The sequence below is a fragment of the Theropithecus gelada genome, chromosome 1, assembly GCF_003255815.1.
Source record: "Theropithecus gelada isolate Dixy chromosome 1, Tgel_1.0, whole genome shotgun sequence".
NCBI classification, from domain to species: domain Eukaryota; kingdom Metazoa; phylum Chordata; class Mammalia; order Primates; family Cercopithecidae; genus Theropithecus; species Theropithecus gelada.
This window is the reverse complement of record NC_037668.1, coordinates 162,521,040-162,532,934: the sequence shown is the minus strand read 5'-3', so window position 1 is coordinate 162,532,934 and position 11,895 is coordinate 162,521,040. Positions and strand designations below refer to the sequence as shown.

General features: G+C 53.5%; 1 protein-coding gene across 4 annotated transcripts in view; it reads left to right on the top strand.

The window, feature by feature from the left end:
• Positions 1-6,203: 6,203 nt before the first annotated feature.
• The window catches only part of ADORA1 (adenosine A1 receptor), a 39,914-nt gene continuing 34,222 nt past the window's right edge, over positions 6,204-11,895 (top strand). Inside the window, exons 1-3 of one of the 4 annotated variants that reach the window (XM_025364866.1) lie at positions 6,217-6,438; positions 6,781-6,935; positions 7,339-7,736. In XM_025364866.1, the coding sequence (XP_025220651.1) occupies positions 7,396-7,736 (341 nt within the window). In that variant the 5' untranslated portion in view covers positions 6,217-6,438; positions 6,781-6,935; positions 7,339-7,395. Of the gene's footprint in view, positions 6,439-6,749; positions 6,936-7,338; positions 7,737-11,895 lie in introns of those variants that run through there. The other 3 variants (XM_025364872.1, XM_025364865.1, XM_025364864.1) reach the window with 3 other exon arrangements.

Here is an 11,895-nt window from a genome sequence, read left to right as displayed (position 1 = left end):
CTTCCTCTTAGGTTTAGCTTTTCATCATCTTTGACCATGACTGCTGCCTGCAGGTCTGCCTGCTCTCACCCTCTCCTCCTCCCCTCTGCACGGTGTCTTGGATGATCTTCCTATAGCATCTTTCAGGTCCGTCAGAAAATCCTCAAAAATCCTCAAAAGCTTTCCGTTATCAACAGAGTAGAGTATATTTGTCTAGTGATTTACAACCTAAAAAGCACTTTCACATAAAGTCAAAGAGGTAATGTTCTTCTTCTTCTTTTATGGATAAGAGAACTGAGGCTCAGGGGTGTGTGGGGAGTGGTCGGGCTTCACCCAGTGCTACAGGGCAGATCTAGGACTGGGGCTGAGGCCTTCTGTGGGTGAGGCTTTTAAGTGGGTGCATCGCTTACTACAGTCCTCTCAGTCTGCCCTGGGGACCTCAGCAATGTGGCCCCTAGTTGTCACCCTGCTGCCCAGCCTGGATCCAGTGCCCCTGCCAAGCCCTTGGTTTTGCCCAAAACACACCGGGTAGTTTCTCACACTCCTTGCTCAGGCTGCTCATTCACTCTCTGCCCACAAAGTCCTCCTCCAGGCCACCAGCCCGTCTCTGCAAGCACAGAGCATCCGGCGCCTCCTCCAAGGCCCAGGCTATGTGTTGCTTTCTCAAGAATCCTTCCCAGCCCCTGCCAGCCAGTATGCTCCTCCCTTGTCTGGGACCCCTGGAACACACCGCTGGGAGCTCCAGCTGATTCTGAGCAGGAATTGACCCAGCCGGGCCTCCAGCCCCCATGCTTGCAGCCCTTGGGGGGCATCTTCATAGTAGGTCCTCCACAAATGCCAAAGAAATAAATGGTGGATGGGGCTACCCGAGATTCTCCTCCTTGAGGAAGCCCTTTCAGACTAATTGGCCCAGCAGTTCCAATTACCTCCCGACCGTCACATACACCTTCATGGGTAAAACGCATCACACGGCCGGGCGTGGTAGCTCACACCTGTAATCCCAGCACTTTGGGAGGCCGAGGCGGGCAATCACGAGGTTAGGAGTTTGAGACCAGCCTGACCAACGTGGTGAAAACCCTTCTCTCCTAAAAATGCAAAAATTAGCCAGGCATGGTGGCGGGTGCCTGTAATCCCAGCAACTTGGGAGGCTGAGGCAGGAGAATCACTTGAACCCAGAAGGTAGAGGTTGCAGTGAGCTGACATCGCGCCACTGCACTCCACCTTGGGTGACAGAGTGAGACTCTGTCTCAAAAACAAACAAAAAACAAAACAAAACAAAACAAACAAAAAACCACACATCATACCTGGCTCAGGCCTCAGATGGTCCAGGTTCTAGTGTCAGCTCTGCCACATGGCTTCCCTTGAACCTCTCTCATCTGTGACCAGGGACTAATAACACCTGCTTTGCTATCTTCCTGGTGTGTAGTGAGCATTCAATGGGATACTGTCTGTGAGAATTTCTGTATTTTTATTATACCAACAAGAATGAGCTTGAAGGGAATTCTCTTATAAACACTAAACTTCTGTGCACCTGTGAGGGGCTTTATAATTATATACAGGTGTGTCCACCTAACACTGCCTCCCTCTGCTCTAAGGTGGGGAGGGTGTGAAAGCCCAGAATCTTCACTTCATCAGGTTCTAAGGTTAAAGGGCTGATGCTTGAGGGATTCTCGAGGGATTCCCTGAGGGAAGGTGGGACCAGGGCTCAAAATGAGGCTCACCTCCGGGACCTTCCTGGGCACCAAGCCCTGCCCCTCACTGCTGGATGGGTATGACTAAGTTCATTCCTTCTCTGGGTCTCAGTTTCTTTATCTGGAGGGGTTGGATTGAAGCTCAGATTTTCACTTTTTGTTTTTAAGAGCCACAAAGCTAATAAAATCTTATGTTCGAAGAAAGTCTTATACCAGGAACCCATATATGAAAGAATCAGAGCTGCTTCGTCTAAAACGGGGTGGCTCCCTGAGCCCCCAAGACCTGACCCTGTTTCCTAGCCTCGGAGGTCCTGAAGCTCCTCTGTGGAGCCCTAAGAGGTCCTCAGTGTATCAAGACCCAGGAAACACGTCCTGATCCTCACTGGAGGGACTATGTGTTGAGGCCCTTCATGCCTTCCCTACCTGAGTGTGAACTCTTTCTGGAGCCTGCAGGAGAGACTGTGGCTGTCTTATGCCTCTACCCCTCAATGCTCAGCTCACTGTCTGATACACAAAAGGGGCTCAGGAAATGTTTACCCAACAGAATAAATGAATGAATGATGATGAGATTAGGAAAGAAATGTGAACGACAACCTTGCTTTAGGAGGTAGGAACAGTTCCATGCTGTCTGGAGGAACAGGAACTAGATGGCCTTGACCTGCCCCGTGCCTCCCTGCCGCCTCACACACACACAGGAAAACACGCTGCCTGTATTCTTCCCGTACGCCCAGTATCTGGCCCAGAGAAGCCCTGACTGGGGAGAAGTGAGCTGGAAGGAGGGAGGGAGAAGGAGGCAGAGAGCTCCAGAGTACAAATGAGAGCAGAAGGAGGGTGGTGGAAAAGCAGAGGAAGGGAACTTCCAGGAAGTCGCTGCCGGGGCAGACAGGCATGGTTATGCGCCCCTCAGGGGAAGAGCTGAGGGCTTTCCTGACACCCAGAAATCTTTTTATCCCAACTGCCTGCTCTTATCCAATAGTTCTTCTCCTTGTGCACCCACTGGCCAGAGCAATGCTGAAAAAAACAAGACAGACCAAAATATCCTTCTGCCTGCTGGAAAGGACAGAGAAAAATTATAAAACCTCCTCCAATCCCCAAGCTCTCCCCACAGGGCTGAGCCAAGCCTTGACAGCCACTACTCCTTGCCTTCCTTCCTGGGCTCCTGAGGGGTGTGCTGGAATACTTCAGCCTCCTTGGGCAGCCCTTTCCGACCTGGGAAATCTAGTCCAATTTGGAGAGTTCCAGGGAGAAAAGAGCAGGGCTGCTCAGCAAGGTTCCCCTCACCCAGGAGTGCTTCCCCTTCAGCCCTGCCTCTTCCCCACCCGCCTCTGCCCTCAGTGGGGATGCTGCAGGTACAAGGAGCCAGTGGAGAGACCCAGGACAGGGGCTCAGGAAGAAAAGAAGTAGGATCAAGAGGTAAAAGGACCCTAGGGGATCTTTACGTTTACTGTGGCATTATCTCACCCCCTGAGCCACATGGGAAATAGTAGCTTTGCATTGGGCATCTTGGAGGGCACCTAATCTTGGTACCTGTGGGATTTGGTACCAACATTAGCATCCCTGGCTGCACAGTGCAGATTTCATAATTTTGCTCTCTTTTTCCCTTTCCACCCCTGTGCTTCACTGGCCTGGTGCTGCCTGCTTGCCTTTTTGATAAAATATCAGTGCTAGACACTTTCCAAAACCCAGCTCATTATGTTCTCATAACCATCCTACACAGAGGGGTATTCCTACACTGCTGTTACAGATGGGGAAACCGAGGCTCAGCTGTTGAAGGCAGGTGAAGCTGGGAGGGTCGCATGGCTGCAGTGTGTGATGGGACCCTGGTGTGGGGACGGTCATCTTGTCTAAGGGTCCTGGACACACTGTGAAACCCAGAGTTTTGGCTCAGGATACATTCCGGACACCTTGGTTCCACCTGTTCTGCCTACAGCCTCCCTCATTGTCCTTTCCTCGCTATAGACCTGTGACCTTGCCTCTTTCTCTACTTGCCTCCATCACAAACTTCCCCTTCTCTCACCCCTGTTATCTGCCCCTCATGGGGGAGCTGGTAGTTAGAAGGTTTCCAGGGGGAAGGACCCAGTTCTGTGGTCTCCATCTCAGCCCATCTCTCCCACCTTGGAATGGACTTACCAGCTGTTGATGTAGGATGGGCAAACTGAGGCCAGGAGAGGAAAAGTGGCCTGCTTGAGGTCACACAGCCAGTGAGTGGCAGAGTAGAGCCTAGAAGCCAGCTTCCAGCTCTTCTGACTCTTGGTCAAGTGCTCTTTTCACCACACCAAGTGACCCTGCCGCCCAGGAGATCTTAGCACCGACTCTCCCACCTCTGTGTCAAGCCAGAGGACTGAGGAGACCTTGTGCTTCCCCCAGGGCCGCTCTCTGGAATAGACCCTGCCTTGGCCAGTTCTGTTTTCAGATAGGCTGGTCTAATCCCTGAGGCCTGAGAACAGGCAGGAGTGGAAGGATAGAGAAGAGAAGGGAAGAAGATTTTGACTTATTTTGCCCAGAACTGTGAAACAAACAAATTACCTACAGGTATTATGCAAATGCATCCACTACATGTCAGCAACCTGTGTGGTAAGACGTATAGGAGGTGGGAGTGTATGTGTGTGGGAGGTGGTGGTGGGTGCTCAGGTGCCCTCCAGAGCTGAAGATGCTGCCAATAGTTAGAGAGGGTGACCTCACTCACCCATCCCCGTCCCCAAGCTGGGCCCATCTGGGTCTTCGCAGTCTCTTCTGACATCTAGATGTGTGACCATTGGCAAACTGAGTGTAAACTGAGAGAGAAAGCCTTGAGCCAAAAGTGGCTTAAGCCAAGGAAAGGGTGGAGGGGCAAGGGATGGTCGCAAAGGCCTGCATGTCTGGGTGGCAGGGGGAGTAGGCAGGATGTCAGGTGCCCTTGGGCATTTTGACAAAGTCAGCAGGGGAAGTGCAGGGGGACGGGGAGGAAGGAGAGTTTACACTTCCTAATTTCTCCAGCTAGCTGCTAGGGAAGGAATGTAATTTTGTCGTCTGAGGCACTGATTCCTTGCTCCCCCTAAAGGCAGAAATGGAAGTTATCTTTCCCCACAGAGGGCTTCCCCCTCCTCCTCAGAAGACTCAACTGCCCTTCCTCCCTGCCTCCCAGCTACCCAGGTTCTGGGTCCCACATCATTCCTCACTGTGATTCAGTGCAGCCCCCAACGGAAGCAACGTGCCCACCCTCGTCTGGGCAGAACCCTTTCCCTTGCATTCTGAGATCCAGTGACGGAGCAGTGCCCCTAGAGGCCCGGTTGGGTTGTGGCTAGCTAACATTGGGGTCCCCAGCCTGACTCTCTTTGCCCTCCTAGGACCCTGGCCCAATACCCACAAACAAGGATTTCTCAGGTTGGGATCTCTGTGAGGCATCCATTCATTTCCAGGGTCGGGTCATTAGTTAATACCAGTGGACTGCCTAAACTGAAACTGGCAGAAGGTGGCCAGGGGAGGGGTCTGGACACAGTGGAGAGAGTCAGGAGCCTGGGATTCTTATTTTGCTCCTGTTAAGATTTTCCGGCCGGGCGCGGTGGCTCAAGCCTGTAATCCCAGCACTTTGGGAGGCCGAGACGGGCGGATCACGAGGTCAGGAGATCGAGACCATCCTGGCGAACACGGTGAAACCCCGTCTCTACTAAAAAAAAAAAATACAAAAAACTAGCCGGGCGCGGTGGCGGGCGCCTGCAGTCCCAGCTACTCGGGAGGCTGAGGCAGGAGAATGGCGTGAACCCGGGAGGCGGAGCTTGCAGTGAGCTGAGATCCGGCCACTGCACTCCAGCCTGGGCGACAGAGCGAGACTCCGTCTCAAAAAAAAAAAAAAAAAAAAAAAGATTTTCCCTGTGACCTCCGGAATTCCCTTCCTTCCCTGAGCCTGCTTCTTTATCTATAACATGAGGGGATTGAACTGGATGCCTTATGGCTTAGCGCTGTGCTACGAAGAGGGAGAAGGAGGAAGGAAAAGGAGCGCAGAGCCGGTGACACCGACAGGCGATCCTGGGAAGCCAGGTCCCTTCCCTGAGCCTCAGCATCCTCATCTGCAAAATGGAAATTGCTAATAGACTAAAAGGCAGTTCTGAAAGATGGATGAGAAAGGAATATAATGACTTAGGGTACAGCCTGCAAAACAGTGTGGGATGAGAAGATGCAGGGACTGGTTTCATAGAGAGAGCAGGGTTTTAGGATTGGGGGAGGGTACCAGGACTACAAACTGACTGCTTTGGGAGATCCCAGAGGGGGTATTCTGAAGTCCTGCCGAAGGGATGCTGTGCCGTGAGGGGTGAGGGGTCGCTGGAGGCCAGACCAGGGCTCCCAGGAGTCCTGCACTGAGAAGGGAGAGAGTGGACACAGGAAGGCTGCGCCTCTGTCCAGTCCTGAGGCTGGGCGCGCACACCAGGCCCTTCGAAAAGCTCACATTTTTTCCAGCTTTTCTCACCCAGTATCACTTCCTTTGTTAAGAGGAGGGGGTGGGGGAGGAGACGGAGGATGAGGAGGGAGGGGCCTGCGGGTGCCGCCGCCGCCCCCGCCCCCTCCCGGTGTGCGGAGCCCGATTGTCACTCAGCTCCCGCGCCGGGGGCGACAGAGCCGCCGGTGCCCGAGTCGAGTCCCAGCCAGCTACCATCCCTCTGGACCTTACAGGCCGGCCTTGGCTTCCCCAGGAATCCCTGGAGCGAGCGGCTGCTGAAGGCGTCAAGGTGTGGGGGCACTTGAACAGAACAGCTCAGGTAGCCGGGAACTCTGCCAGCTTTGGTGACCTTGGGTAAGTCTGAGTCTCGTTTAGCCCCTGGGGCTCCCCAATGGGGGTGCAGGAGAGGGTTGAAAGAAGAGACCGGAATGCCCCCTTGGGGCAGGCCATGGGCAAGGGTCCCCGACAGAGCGGGACCCGGGGACTGCTAAGATCCAGGCACCAGACGGGTCTCAAGTGGGTGGCGCAGGGCAGGTGCGGGCACGCTGGGGCATACGGAGAAACGCCCCAGCCTTGTCCTGGGCTCCGTCCCCAGACCCACGTCTGCCACCCCAGTCCCAGGTGCGAAACAGGGGCGCTACCTCTTTAAAAGTGTCCGGGGCTGAGTCTCTGCCGCACCATGTGATTGCTTGAAAGGCCGGGCTGGGAGCTCTGCGGCGGGAGCCGGAGGACTATGAGCTGCCGCGCGGTGTCCACAGCCCAGCCCAGCCCTACCGCGCGCGGCCCGGAGCTCTGTTGCCTGGAACTTTGGGCACTGCCTCTGGGACCCCTGCCGGCCAGCAGGCAGGATGGTGAGCTCCCTGTATCCTGTTCTGTGCACGAGGGTGGGCAGAGCCAGTCGTGGGAGACCCCTCTCTGTGTGTGTGTGTGTGTGTGTGTGTGTGTGTGTGTGTGTGTGTGTGTGTTTGCGTGCGCGCGCGCGCGCGCGAGCTGGGAGCTGCCTCACACCTGATAAAAAAGCCAGTGGAGGAGTGAGCGCTGCTATTTTAAGTTGCTAAATGGAACCTCTGGGAATGATAAAGGGAAGGGACAAAGATTAGGCAGTGAAGGAGCCAGGTGCCCCTCTAGTCTGGGTAGGAGCTGCATGTGCCAAGTGGGACATATTTCCATGGGGTACCTGGAGTTCCAGGGCAGCCTGAGCTCCCTGCCCCTCCCAGACAGGCTTCCCCATCCCAGGCTTCCCTGACCACACAGGTGCTTGCCTCGTGCCCCTTGGTGCCCGTCTGCTGATGTGCCCAGCCTGTGCCCGCCATGCCGCCCTCCATCTCAGCCTTCCAGGCCGCCTACATCGGCATCGAGGTGCTCATCGCCCTGGTCTCTGTGCCTGGGAACGTGCTGGTGATCTGGGCGGTGAAGGTGAACCAGGCGCTGCGGGATGCCACCTTCTGCTTCATCGTGTCGCTGGCAGTGGCTGATGTAGCCGTGGGTGCCCTGGTCATCCCCCTCGCCATCCTCATCAACATTGGGCCACAGACCTACTTCCACACCTGCCTCATGGTTGCCTGTCCGGTCCTCATCCTCACCCAGAGCTCCATCCTAGCCCTGCTGGCAATTGCCGTAGACCGCTACCTCCGGGTCAAGATCCCTCTCCGGTGAGTCCACAGTCGCTGAAGGTACTCACAGCACCGCATGATGGCTGGCTTGAGGGCCGTCTAGAAAGGATAAAAGGTAGAACATAAGACCCCAAGTAAGCCAGATGTTCTTTGGGCCATTGTGCTCAAGTCCTCACTCTGCCTTCCTGTGCTCCGCTCTGCAGTGCCAGAGAAACAGGAGGGGGTTGGGTGGCTGGAGGACTGGACTGTGAACTTACCAGTGCCCATGACCTCAGAGCTGAAGCTCTTGCAGCCAGGGAACCTGAGGCTGCCTGTCAGGCCTGGGGTGGAGGTGAAAGATTTGGAGGAGCCACTAAGGTGGTGTCACAGTGAGTGCTGGGTAGGAATGAGCTGAGCTCTGCCAGTCCCGGGAAAAGGAAGAGAAAGAGGCAGAGAAGAGATTTAGGGTGCGGTGGCAACATAATGAGGGTGGCACAACAGGGGCAGGAGCGCTGCTTCTCCAGCCAGACCCCAGCAGGCTTCCTGAAGGCACGCTTTGGCTCTCTTGTTCACCAGGTATCTCTGTGCTAGCCAGCTGTTCCTTCCAGGGCTTTCCAGCCGAACCCAATGGTCTGATTACCTTTGCCTCACTCCCACTTATGGGATCTCTGTTATAGACAGGAGGAAGGAAAAATGCTGGTGCCTACTCTTCTTATTGCTGTTGTGTTGCAAAACCATGTCTTTGCTGGTCACAGTAGAAGTGCTTGTGCTGCTTCCAGGCAGCACTGGGATGGGTGGCCTGATGGTGCTGTCCTCAGTGTGAGTGTCCAGTCCATGTTGGGGCTCCCTGCCTGGAGCTGCCAGGCCACAATCTCATCACCAGGCAGTGCCTTGGGCCACCAAGTGCCAGCGAGTGCCTGGGCATACTGCCAGGGACTGGCCCTGCTGGGACGCTCTTGTGAGGCGTGCTTGTCCCTTCTTTGAATTCTTGCCCCCAATAGATTCCTTTTCTCCTAGGGAGCTCTGACCATCTCCAGCACCTGCCACCCTTGGCATAACTTCTCTGGGATGTAGGGCCTCTGACCTCACTTGGCCCCTTGCCCGGGTAGGCCTAGGGACCCATGTTTCTTCCTTTGTGTTACATTTGTGCACACGTAACTTTTCAAAGCCTTTCTTATATGCATTATTTTTTCCTGTTATCATCATGCTGCTGTAAGGGAGGTGGAACAGGAGCTTTTAAAGGGGAAACTAAGACTCAGAGGGTCTCCTTGAAGCTCACTCGGAGAGAAGTGTGATCTAATTATCTGCCTTCCTTCCTGATTCCCCCATGCCCAGCAGCTTGATGCCAGTCTCTCTGCCCTGTCTACCTCCCTCCGCCCTCCAGGTTTTCCAGGGAAGGTGGGGTGAAGAAGGGAACGCAGCCAGAAGCCCCATAGGCTCATCCACTGAGGGGCCCACATGCTGCCATTAGTCACAGGTTGCTGCTGGGCTGCACATAGAAAGCTGGTCTCAGTGTATTAGAAGAGCAGGGCCTCTGAGCCTGGCCATTATAACAAAGTGTTGCCACATTTGGAAACTCATGCAGATGTTCAGCTGTAGGAAGGCTGCTGGAGAAATTCTGTCTGCTGAGTGCTGAGGTGTGCCAAAGGTCCTGTCTTGCAGTGACAGAATGTGCCCTACTTGCCCCGTGGGGCGGGGATGACTGTGCTGGTGGGGACAGCAGGCTTATTCCTTCAGGAGGCAGCTGCTGTGGCTTTGGGGCTGGCGTCCTGGGGAGCTGTCTTCTGAGGGTGGAGGCAGGGGCCTGCACAGAGGCTGCCGTGGGCCTGAGTTCAAATCCTTGCTGGGAATTTCTAGCTGTGCAAAAGTCGCTTATTTAACCGCTTTAAGCTTTAATGTCCTTATGTATAAAAGGGAACATTAATAATAGTGCCTGCTCCCTAGGGTTATTGGAATAATTTAATGAACTCATATATGCAAAGCACTTGTATTAATATTATGCCTAATATATGCAAGCCATAGGGAGGTCTTATTTGTAGTTTTATTGTCACTATTAACATACGGCTCAAGTGTGGCTGGAGAGGCAAGCCCTACTCCCGCCACTCACGCTCTTAGGTGTCATTCGGTGTCAACACATGTACACGAAGAAACACACACACAAACACATACACAACACATCTCCAAGGAGGTGTCTAAGTACTGTTAAGTTATATCTATACATGTTTCTACTCCTCTGGTGGAGTGTTGGTGCCTCAGGGCAGCAACCACATCTTATTTGTTTCTGCAAATTCTTCAGAATGCCCAGCTCAGTGTCTGGCACATCACAGACCCTCCATAAACATTGATTGAATTGGCCAGGTTTCCAGAGCACACACAGTTGAGCCTCAAGCAGATCTTCCAGAAGGCTAACCTCTCACTTTCTTGCTGTGGGCTAGACCTGTCCCCACTTCTGATTCAGGGCCATGATCACAGATGCCCCCACCAGCTCAGCGTGGCTCCTTGACAGCCACACAGCAGCAATGCCCAGGAGTGTCCTGGCACACTGGAGAGGAGCCTTTCTCCTGAGTTAGGGAAAGGCTGCTGGGGCCTCGCTTCTCAAGCAGGGATCCTGGCTGAGGTTTTGGGCCATTCTGGGCTCCTGTGTGCCACTGCCCAGGTCCCCTTCAGGAGGAACAACATGCTCTGTTCCTCTCTACGTGGCTGGAGTCAGCAGGCTGCTGGGTCTTTGAAACCCTCCTTGGCCAGAGGTCCCTGGGCACCAGGCTTGCTGGCCTGCCATGCCAGTCAAAGGTAGATGTGGCCCTGGGCACAGAGAGTCGTACTGACTGAGCATTGGCGAGGTGTGTCTGGGGCACCCAGATACAGGTGTCCGCTGGCTCTCACCAAGTGGGGCATGGTTTGGTCAGTGAACCACGAATTTTCTTTCTTTCTACTTGGCAGAAAACCAAGAGAGAAAAGAGATTCACACCATAGAATATGATCCAGTTACAAACTTTTTTTTTTTTAAAGCTCAAATTGTTGATTCATTAGTAACCTGTGGTCATTTGCATATGGTTTGCATGCTATTTGCATAGCACCTCCACATGCTTGGTAATTGAAACCCTATTCCCCTCAGCTCCTAGTTCTAGGGAATCTCTATCATTTGTCCCCTACCTCCTCACCCAGAGTTTTCTTGGTGGCACTCTGGCAATTTGGTGCCTACTTCCGGGGGCTAGTTGTAGGGAAGGGTGCTAACAGGGAGCTCCCTGACCAAACCTCTCTGTGGGAAGGAGACCCCAGCAAGCGGGCTGTCCATGGCCAGCTGGGTTGGAGTGGAGTGAGGGGTGGTGGGTTTTTGCGAGTCAGGCAGACCTGAGTTTGAACCTTGCTCTGTTACTAATTAGCTATGCAACCTTTGATAAGTTATTCAGCCTCTCTGAGCCTTTCCCCTTCACCATCTGTTAAATGAAGGGGTTGGAGGCGGGGCATGGTGGCTCATGCTTGTAATCCCCGCACTTTGGGAGGCTGAGCTGGGTGGATCCCTTGAGACCAGGAGTTCGAGATCAGCCTGGACAACATGGTAAAACTCCATCACTACTAAAAAATACCAAAACCAAATAGCTGGGCATGGTGGCACATGCCTGTAATCCCAGCTACTTGGGAGGCTGAGGCAGGAGAGTCGGTTGGACTTGGAAGGTGTATATTGCAGTGGGCTGAGATCACGCCACTATGCTCCAGCCTGGGCAACAGAGCAAGACTCTGTCTCAATATAAATAAATAAATAAATAAAAAGAAATAAATGAAGGGGTTGGATTTTAGGTCTCTGAAGTTCCTTTCAGCTCTAATTCTGTGGTTCTTCCTTATCCTGACTCCTGCCAGTGCTGTGTTGGGATCCTGGGAGGGTTTTGTTGTGTTGTGTGTTTTAGCTCCTAGGGAGTGTATGCTAAGAACAATGCTGTTTTTAATATACTTCATCTCATTCAATGTTCATAGTCTCACTAGCAGAGCTTATTGTTACCCTCATCCTATAGACAATTCTTTTTTTTTTTTTTTTTTTTAAAGACAGTCTCGCTGTCACCCAGGCTGGAGTGCAGTGGCACGATCTCAGCTCACTGCAACCTCCACCTCCGAGGTTCAAGTGATTCTCCTGCCTCAGCCTCCTGAGTAGCTAGAATTACAGGTGCATGCCACCATGCCCAGGTCATTTTTTGTATTTTTAGTAGAGATGGGGTTTCACCAT